We start from the raw sequence: 10,053 nt of genomic DNA, 5'->3' as shown, positions 1-10,053 counted from the left end.
ACAAGTACCCATCTCCTTATCTGTCCCCTAAGAGCGCCAGGTGTAGAGCACACAGTCACTGCACGGCCCGTGCTCGTCACAGTGACGGGTCCCACACCGGCTGGCGGCCAGCTCCACGGTGCAAGCGGGCCCGGTCACCGCGCGGGGTGCCCTGGGCGTCGCGCAGCCTCCAGCAGGGGGCGAGCTCCTCCCACCGTCGTCTCGCTGGACGGGCCTTCCCCGCGGTTCGGGTGGGGATTCCCGGGGATTCCTCGCCAGGGGTGGAGTGGAGGAGTGGGCTCCGGTTCCGCCGCGGGGAGTGTTCCGCGCACCCTGCTCGCGCGCTGCGGGGCCCGGGCGCAGGCCGGGGCTCGGGCCGGCCGGGAGGCGTCCGTGCGCCGCCAGCCCGGGGGGCGCGCCCTCGAACCCCGGCGCGCGGCGCGCCCTGAACGCCTAGACAATGCGGCGCGCGGCGGCCAGGAGCGGCTGGCGGGCCGGGGCGCGCGCCGCCTTCCTTCCTGCAGGCTCCGCTTCCCGGCGGCGCGGCGGCGGCGAGCGCGCCCATTGGCGGCCCGGCGCTCCGCGCCGCCCCGCCCCGCGCCCGGCCGGCCGCCGCCCCCGGCCCGGACCCGCCCCTCTCCGCGGGAGGCGCTCGGGGCCCGCGGCTGGGTGGCGGGCAGTTCCCGCCGGCTCTGCGCGCCCGCCTCGGGGCTCGCTCGGAGAGGACGCGGCGGCGGACGCGCAGCCCTCGGCGCGCGCGGGCGGACGGCCGGGCCGAGCTGCGGGGCCGCGCCGCCCCTGCTCCCGCGGCCGGCCCGCGCCCTGCGGCGGCGGCTCCCGCGCCGCGCTCCCTTTGTCCGCGGGCCGGAGCGGCGGCAGCGCCCGAGCGCGCGGCGGTCGGAGCCCGCGGCGGCGGCTGAGGCGGCGGCTCCCCCGCGGCCGGCCGCCCGCGCGCCGCGGCGATGCCGGACCAGATCTCCGTGTCGGAATTCGTGGCCGAGACCCTCGAGGACTACAAGGCGCCCACGGCCTCCAGCTTCACCACCCGCACGGCCCACTGCCGGAACACGGTGGCGGCCATCGAGGAGGTGAGCGGCGGCCTCGCGGGCGGCGGGCGGGCGGCTCGGCCGCAGGTACCGCGGCGCCGCGCCCCGGGCGGACCCCGCCCGCGGCCCGCGCCCTCCCGCCGCTGCGCATCCACACCCGGGAAAAGTTTCTCGTGCTCCTGAGCCGGAGCGGCCGGGCCAGCCCTGCCCGGAACAGAAGCCCTTTGTTCCCGTGGAGGTGGCTTGCGTGAGCGGCTGGGTGGCCACCTCGGGCCTTTCCGAGATCCCGCGCGCCCGCCCTCCTTTCCCTCGCGGGTTCGGCTGCGGCGTCCTCGCCCCGCGGCGCGGCCAACTTCGGCCCGGGAGTCGCGATCGGCGGTGAGCGGGGCACCCAGGTGCCCGCGGCGGCCCGGGGTCGTGGGTGCCCGAGCGGACCTCGCCAACTTGTTCCCGAAGTGGCCCGGCGGGGGCAGCTGTGCGCCCTCAGGCGCCCCCCGCAGCCGCCCGGCGCCCCGACTCTGGGTCGGTCGGGGGGACCCGGGCTGCTCAGGGAGGGTGCCCCGCCGGCTGGGCCGCCCTGCCGCCTCCACGCAGCGCTGCACCGCGTGTGCGGAGCCGGCGCCTTGAGGTCCAAAGCCATCGGTGGCCACTCGCCGGGTCCCACCTGCTGGAAGTCTGGTCGCCTCCCTTCCGCACAACCTGGGAAAGGCCTAATTTTAGCAAAGGACTTTCAAGGTGCAAAGTCATCGTGCCGAGCTGCTAGCCAGTGAGCTCTCCAGATGCCGGGGAGAGGGAGCATTTAGGAGCACCGCAGCTTATGTAGAAAATTAAAGCAGCCTACGTGTGGGAAGGGGCAGCCCGAGAGTCCAGGGGCCACGGCCTCACCTGGGTGCTCGTTTTCCTTTCCTACCGAACGGGATCAGAATGCTGCTTTCAGCACCAGAGGCATTGTGTGCCAAGTGCTTTGCGCTCATTATAGGTGACAGATTTCAAGCCACACGTGTGGCAACAGTGAATTGATGATTACGTTTCTTTTGGCCACCATGTCAAGTTGCAGTTTTAAAATTGAGTATTTTAGGTATTTTTGAAGAAAATGCTTGGGCTACAGTGAATGGGGGTGTGTGTCACCAGTGAACGGTCGTGTTACCCCTCCCCCTTTGAACAAAGCATCTGCTGTTAGGAATTGCTTGGGAAAAAAAATCTAGAATGTTTTTCCTTGGTGGAAATTTTTTTTCTTTGTAGACATAAACAGTCAATACTAGGCTAAAAGATAAATACCAGATTCAGCGTTCTGAATGTTGAAGTATGGCTGGGGCATCCTCCCTGCCTCCCTCCTCTCCTCCCTGTTTTTGGCAGAGAGCTGCAAGTAAACCTTTCTTGGTGAGTTCTGTGATTCTCAGATCACTTCTCTCTACTTTTATGAGCAAGGCTTAAAAGGATGTCTTCTGACGAGGCAGGTGGGGTTGCCAGGATGGAGTTTATTCTCAAGTTTCAGTTGAAAATAGGAAAATATTCAGTGTTTTGGAAATACATCATTAATAATGCTTATGGAAATGATTGCAATCAGAAAGGTAGCTGTTTATTAAGGGAAGGAGTTGTGTACATGATGCCTTAAAAAAGAGACTTGATTGTATTTAAAGTTCTGTTGCTTTTTCCCACTGTAGTTGGTTAATGATCAACACTGGCAGATGCTGGAAAGCCAGGCAAATAGGAGTTGCTATTAAAATTGGCATGCCCTTTTTCTGATTAATTTTATAGTGGATGAATCCAAAGCTCTTTTTTTGTATGCTGTGCAGGAGATTACTCTAGAGCTCAGTTACCAAGCAGATTAAAGAGACTGGATTTGGTCATTTTGTTAAATTGCAGGCTTGCTTCATGTTGGCATCTGAGCACAAGAATGGGTTGGAGTCTGGAACGTGGAAAAATTAAAACTATTGCAGGCTTATCTCTCTTTAAATAAATGCAGTATACATGCTATGAGGATGACATGTGTGAACTTGGATTCCTAGCTTTCCAATCTGAAAGTTGTTTACTTTGTGAGAGGACTCAGCATGGGTAGTTTTTACAAAATGCTTTTTTTCCAGAGTTCCATTATAAAAACTCGTTTTGTATATGGTTTAATGACAAATGAGTCCCACAATATTTTGGGTTTTGTTTTTGGGTTTTTTGTTTGTTTTTGTGTTTTTGGTATGGGGGATTGAACCCAGGGGGGCTTTATCCTTGAGCTATATCCCCGGACCTTTTAATTTTTTATTTTGAGACAGGGTCTTGCTAAGTTGCTTAGTTCTTTGCTAAGTTGCTGAGACTGGCCTTGAACTTGGGATCCTCTTGCCTCAGCCTCTGGAGTTGCTGGGATTATAAGTGTGTGCCACCAGGCCTGGCAATATTTTGGTTTTAAACAAAACATTTACTTTTTATACTGAGCTGACACATGGGCAGAGAGTATTGTGACATAAAGGTTTGTATTTCACACAAACAAATAAATTAAAATGTAGGCCTATGTGTAAATGAATTATATAATTAGTAGATTAATTTTCAATGAATTAACCTTTGTATATATTTATTTTCAATGGAGGTTATGTCTGCAAAAAGTCATTTTCCAATTGAAATATGCTTTCCCCCCCTTTGGCGCTGGGTATGAGATGTGCTTTTTTGATATGCATACCTGTAGCTGGAATGTTACTAGCTACCTGGTCCCTGCCCTTCACTGCAAACTGTCACTTGGGTTGTCTTTAGTTTGAACCCTGCTCTGTAGATGAGGAAATTGAGGCTGGGAGAGGTTGTTATTTGCTGGAGTTTGTTGAGCTAGTAAGTGGAATTTGAACCTGACTCCATGCTGTCTTCAGAAACTAAATGGCTTCCTCTAGCTTTAGTAAGACTGCCTTCTCTAAATTGCTCCTTCGTGAGGTCAATCTGGGTTCACATTCAGACTCCAGCACTTGTCGTTTGTGAATTTGGGTGAGATACCTAACATTTTCTCATTCTCCTCAGCTTTCTAGTCTGGGTAATCATTCCTGTCTACTTCTGAGGATTGTGGTGAACAGAGTACCTATCAGGTGTTTCATAAATGCTGTTTTCCAGATTTTGTTGTAGCTAACACACAGACCCTGGAGTGAGGATGGGATTTACGTGGGGGGTGGAGAGCGCAGGGGAATGGGATGAATGAGTGAGTGAATGAGTGAAAGACCACTTGCACATTCACCTTTCAGCTAGTTGGCTGTCTTGGCAGCAGGTGGGTGTACAGCTGTTTTCAATTTTCACTTGGCGATCACTTTCTCTGGATGAAGTAATTATTTTGCCCAATTTTAGCAAACTTAGCAAAGTCTGGTGCTGCAACTGGCGTCTGCCCTGTGTGCTTTTGGAAATAATGGAGAAAATAAGTAGTTTTGGCATAAATCTGAAGAGTGAGCTGTTTTTTTTCTCCCCCTTGGGTTTTTCTTTTTCTTTCTTTTTTTTTTTTTTCCCCCTCCCGTCTTAGTTTCTTTGAGCCTCTGGGTGCTTTGAAATATTCTCAAAATATGGAAAAAATTGCATACATATTTTGATGTTCATGTTTTTAGTTAGGACCTCCTTTATGACAACATCCATTCTCCCTTGCTTATTTGGCATTGATGTAGTTTTAAAAATAAATTTGATGTTGACTCCTTAGTATTAAAATTTAATCTACTTCCTTCCGGGGCCATAATCTCTACTCTGTTGTTCTTGGTTACCTTGGAAATCTCATTGCTGTCATAATCACAGGGTTCTAATTGCAGGGAGGGTCAGTGAGCCTTTGGGCCGCACAGATTCTTTAGGACCCTGCTGTCCATGGGACTAGACCCCTCCAAGCATTGTGGTGGGAACTAGGCCTTAGGCTTTGCGCAGGACTCTGATTTTGTATTTTAGCCTTTTGTGGCTTGTTTTCAAAACAGCTCCTTCAAATCCCAGACTTACAGATTTTGAGTTTGTGGTGAAGGACTGTATCTTGCCAGAACATTTACTGTTCTTGGGTGTCCCCTCTGGGGGGTCACCCAGGGTGACTTTTTAGTCTTTTCTAACCCGAATTTACGTATTTGGAACGGTTTGAATCACTTAAACAGGGAAGATCTTCTCACGTGAGTTTCCCCTTTTGCTGGGTTCATTTTCTCTCTTAGGATTAATAGTAAAAGTACTAATACTGGCTGTAGTCTAGGGGCAGAAAGAGGCATCCTGTAAGCCAGTCACTGCACTGAGGTGTTGTGCAAATGTCTCTGAAAATGGGCAGGATGGTGTCGATACACTCACTAGGAGCGCTCCAGCACACCCTGGCTTCGAGAGGGTCTTATATGGTTTTTAACTATCAAATCTTGAAGCCAGAGTAGCCTTCTGAGGGTCACTACATGCTGTAGTCACCAGGTGGTTCAGTATGGTCTTCCCTATCTGCTTCCCTGCCTTAGGTAAATATTTGTCCACTCCTGAGCTGGTAGCAAACTAGGCCTCAAGGTAGGATTTTCACATGCACCCATTCTACAGGGGTCTGCTTAGGCCAAAAGTTTGAAGTAATCCTTGATTCTTAAGACTCCACATAGACTGGGCATGGTGGCATTCGCCTATAATCCCAGCGGCTTGGGAGGCTGAGGCAGGAGGATTGGTATCCTTGGTTACCTTGGTTACCTTGGAAATCTCATTGCTGTCATAATCACAGAGTTCTAATTGCACAGGGTTCAAGGTCGGCCTCGGCAATTTAGTGAGGTCCTAAGCAACTCAGCGAGACCGTGTCTCTAATTAAAATATTAAAAAGGGCTGGGGATGAGGCTCGGTGGTTGAGTACCCCTGGGTTCAATCCCTGCCCCCCCCCCCCCGCAAATAAAAAAGACTCCACATTGCTAGGTATAGGTGCCTTTTTTCATAGATCACATATATTCTAGACCTGCCCCGCCCAAGTTAGTAACCTGAGGTTAAAATGTTAAGATTCATCTCCCTGGCCATACTACCCTCATCTCAGATGCTCAGTAGCCATACATGGCTGGTGGTGACTGTTGGACGATGAAGATCTAGAACTTTCTCACCACTGCACAAAGTTGTATTGTGCGTTGCAGTTTGAGACCCCTGGTAGTTCCAAGAATGGATTACCAACCAGCAGCATTGGCATTGTCTGCGAGCTTGTTCCATGTGCACAGCCTCAGATCCCATATTAGACCTGAGTCAGAATCCGTGTTTTCTCAGCAGCCCAGGTGCATTATATGCACGTGCTAGAGTTTGAGAGGCACTGGTTTGGACCAGGATTCCTGGCTGCACATCAGAGTTGCTTGGGGGTTTTTGTGGACTGGAGGAGCCTGTCCCTACTCCCTAAAATTCTGAAATGTTTGGTTTGGGTGAGGCCTGGAGCCTTGGTATTTTAAAAGGCTCCTTCCAAATACGATTGCTAATCACTGATAAACAGATGATTATGTAATGTAATGTCAGATGGTGATCAGTGCTGTACGGAAAAGTCATGCATAATGAGGAGATAGAAAGTGATTTTGGAGACAGGGAAACAAATCAGGAAAGGCTGCTCTGCAGAGGTGACATTTGAACAGTCTGGAATGCAGAGAACGTCAGCCATGGGAGATCTGAGTAGAGGAACATGGAGAAAGCCTAAGATGTGAGTGGGCTCAGAGCATGTAAGGGCAGAAAGAAGGCGGGTTCCAGGGTTCCAGTGGGCGAGGGAGAGGGGCATGAGAGGGGCATCAGAGGGGCAGGAAGGGCCAGATCCCATGCCCGTCAGGCTTGGAGAGGGAATTTGGACTTTGTTGTGGTGTGATGGGAAACTGCTGAAGGGTTTTGAATGGGGAATAACATGGTCTGATTTATATCTTAAGAACTTCTCGGTGGTTGTTCTGGGGAAGGTAGACCAGCAGGGCATAAGAGAAAGGAAGACTAACTCGGGTTGGGGGACCCTTGCATCATTCAGGCGAGAGGGTCTTCGGTGAGGTGACAGTGCTGGTAATAAGGGGTCCATTGAGGTCTGTCGTCTGGGAAGAGCTGTGAGAACCTACTGGCAGGTGACCGTTGCTGTGCTGGTAGTGTGGGGTGAATAGCGGGGTTCCTGCCCCAAAGGAGGCCACAGCCAAGCTCAGTCCATCCTGACCTTCTGTTGGCCCCATGGTGAAGCCGGCACTGTCCGGTGCAGATCTGTGTCAGGGTGGAGGCCAGCTGTGTGCTCTGCAGCATGGCTGGTCTTGGAGCTTCAGACCAATCTCAGGTATTTATTTTGTCTTACCACAGCCCCTGGGCAGAGGGAGGATTGGAGCATAGCTGCATAGGGTGGGGCCAGAGGGGGCCTTGCTGCCGACTGCCTTTCTGGGCAGATGATAGCAGGTGATACATCTTGACGGTGCCTTGTATCCGGCATGCTGTCCCCACAGCTCCCCCAGACACTCCTCTTTTCCTACTAAAAACTGGTGATGCTTTCATCTGGACGTCATTGCATGGTCTGACCCTGAGCAGGATGGTTTCCACGGGCATTGACTGCCAGGGCCCCTCCCCGTGCTTTTCTGCCTTTACCATTTTATCACATCAGCAATGCTGTGAGATAAATGGACTGTCAATCAGAACACAACTGCTTGGGCTGCTGTACTTCTATGATAATAGTCATTTTCGTAAGGGAATTTGGTTGTTTGTTCTTTCATAAATGTATATTGGGCACCTAACCACATGGAGTTGCAGCCAGATGTCAGGATGTACAGCAGGACAGGACCAACTTCTTCCCTACAAGGGACTTAATCTCTTGTCTGCAGCTTGTGCTGTGGATACCTTTGATGCTCTGGTGAAGGTGCATCAGAAAGATGTTTTAATGCACAGAATATTTCAAAGGAAACCAGTGATTTTGAAATCCAGTTAGTAAAGTATTTTAAATGCTTGTGTCACACTAACATCTGCTTCTTTACTAGCATCAGGATTTAGCAGTGGGCCGAATAGATGCCCTAATTGTGAAGTGCTGTGAAGTAAGGAGTGCTGAGGCATTTCTAATAATTACCATGTGATGTTACTGTATCTTTTATTGGAGTTACAGGTGTTGCTAACACTACCATCTTGTGTTACTTTCATTCATAACTGAAGAAAGGGCTGAATGTCAGTTAGATGTTAATGAAGTAGAGATGTATGTCTTCTTTCCAATCCACGTTTATGGATCCCCTGAATTCCAGGCTTGATGTTTTAACATTCTTTGATTTATTGCTTTGGGGAGTGACTGATTCTTCAGCTCCGTTAAGATTCCATAACCACTCTGTGGTCGTCATGAACTGGTTCTGGGACCCAACGAGGAGGGCTGCTCCCTGGGTGGGCAGTGGGAGTGTGAGATGGTGAGGTGTTCGGTGCTCTGGGGTCCAGGGAAGCTGACAAGTTGACATCAGTGGGCACCCGTATTGCCTCGGGTCAGGGCTGGTGGCTTCTCTCTGGGCCCATGTGTGTGCTTCAAAATGCAGCAGACCTGGGAATTGGATCCCAAGGGTCCTGTAGTTAGGACCGGGAGCTGGCGGCTTTGTCTGGTGTGTCCGCTGCCCTTGATGCTGTGAGAGGCTCCAGTGAATTCCACCCAGGGCCGTAAGGGGAGCCCTCGAGGTCTGCGTTGTTTTCTGTGAGGTTACAGATGAAGCAGCCGATTTGAGATGCTGCTGCCACCGATGAGTGCGTGTGGTGTATCCAGAGCGTGGTTGAAGTCGATGCCCGTTCGCCATGGCCTTCACCCCTTTTCTTTCTAATATTTACCGGGTGCTTATTGCATGCCTGACATGATCTAATGCATTGATCACAATTCATTTAGTTATTCTCGAGGATTGGGTCACTTTCCAAGTTCTCAGAGCTGGCAGACAAGGAGCCAGAGGTTCCCATCAGGCCTTTGGATGCCTGTCTGCCCTTTCTTCAGCAGCACCCTGCACTCAGGGGTCTGCGCCCAATAAGGCCCTGGTGTCGATGTTGGTGTCAGAGAGTTGTGTCTGTGGTGCTTCTTGAGTGGGCGCTTCCGGCAAACCCTGGCGCTGCTCTCTTTCCCCTGCCTCCTCCGCTCCTCCCTGGTTCCTCTTGCCTCTCCTCGGAGGGCACGCCCCACCCTGCAGAGCGTGAGTGGCTGGAGGCCTGCCCTGCTCACAGTGTCATTAGTGATGGCACCTTGTCACTTGATGCTGGCCATGGCTTTGTCAGTAACATCAGGTTGATGAAGACAGTCTCTCAAGTGACAGTCTCCCTGGCCTTTTAGGAGTCTAACTAACCAATCAGTATCTTGGGGGCCTGTTTCCAAAGCTTCTCAGAAGAAATCACATTATTAGACTTTTTTTTTAAACAGTAATGACAACAGTAGCTGACATTACTTTGGCCTTGATTTGTGTTAAGGAGTGCACTGTGTTTAAGATTGATTACTCAGTTCTCTTCACCCTGTGAGAGGTCCTATTTCCCTACTTCATAAAGAAACAGAGGCTCAGATGAGTAACTCCCCATCTTCCGTCTGCAGCCAGCAGGTGATAGAATGGTGTCCTTCAGCTCCTGGTCCTGGTTCTGTTGGTCCTTTAATGCACCTCTGCCAGTCGCCTGCCAGGCTCTCCTCCCCCGTGAAGATTCCCTGACTTAGAGAAGGTTGTGATTGCATCTCTCCAGGGTCATCAACCACTAACCCCTGGGGAGGCACTTAGCATTGGAGGTGTTTATTGAGTGACCTTAACTGCCAGGAAGTGAGTTAAGGACAGATCTGGCCCCTCAGGGCTGAGAGTTGGAGCATACTTTCAGGGCTTTGTGTGAAGGACCGGCGGCCTGCAGTGGTGATCAGACCTGCCAGGTTCCCTTGGTGTCAGCATGTCTGTTTGGAGAGGTGGCTGAAGGGTGAATCACGGCTGTGCATGTCTAGGCAGACTCGGAGAGGGGAGGCAGCCCTTTGCTCCCGACTTGGGAGCGATTTGAAAGGACAGGTGAATGTTAAGTCCTCGTGCTGTGCTTCCCTGGTGGCCCTCATCTGCCACTGAGCAGCTCCTGGGCCTGACAGGTGGCTCCCCAGCCGGGTCCTTTATAACTCGGAGGGTGGATGGAAAGGAACTCCAGC

General features: G+C 52.0%; 1 protein-coding gene across 2 annotated transcripts in view; it reads left to right on the top strand.

Annotated features, from left to right (window-relative positions):
• The first annotated feature begins 799 nt into the window (after positions 1-799).
• The window catches only part of ASAP2 (ArfGAP with SH3 domain, ankyrin repeat and PH domain 2), a 138,306-nt gene continuing 129,052 nt past the window's right edge, over positions 800-10,053 (top strand). For both annotated transcript variants that reach the window (XM_079111587.1, XM_079111586.1), the window contains exon 1: positions 800-1,067. In XM_079111587.1, the coding sequence (XP_078967713.1) occupies positions 942-1,067 (126 nt within the window). In that variant the 5' untranslated portion in view covers positions 800-941. The remainder of the gene's footprint in view (positions 1,068-10,053) is intronic.

Source organism: Sciurus vulgaris (genome assembly GCF_902686455.1).
Source record: "Sciurus vulgaris genome assembly, chromosome: 14".
NCBI classification, from domain to species: Eukaryota; Metazoa; Chordata; class Mammalia; order Rodentia; family Sciuridae; genus Sciurus; species Sciurus vulgaris.
Note: the sequence above shows the minus strand (reverse complement) of the source record. Positions and strands in the feature narration are given on the sequence as shown.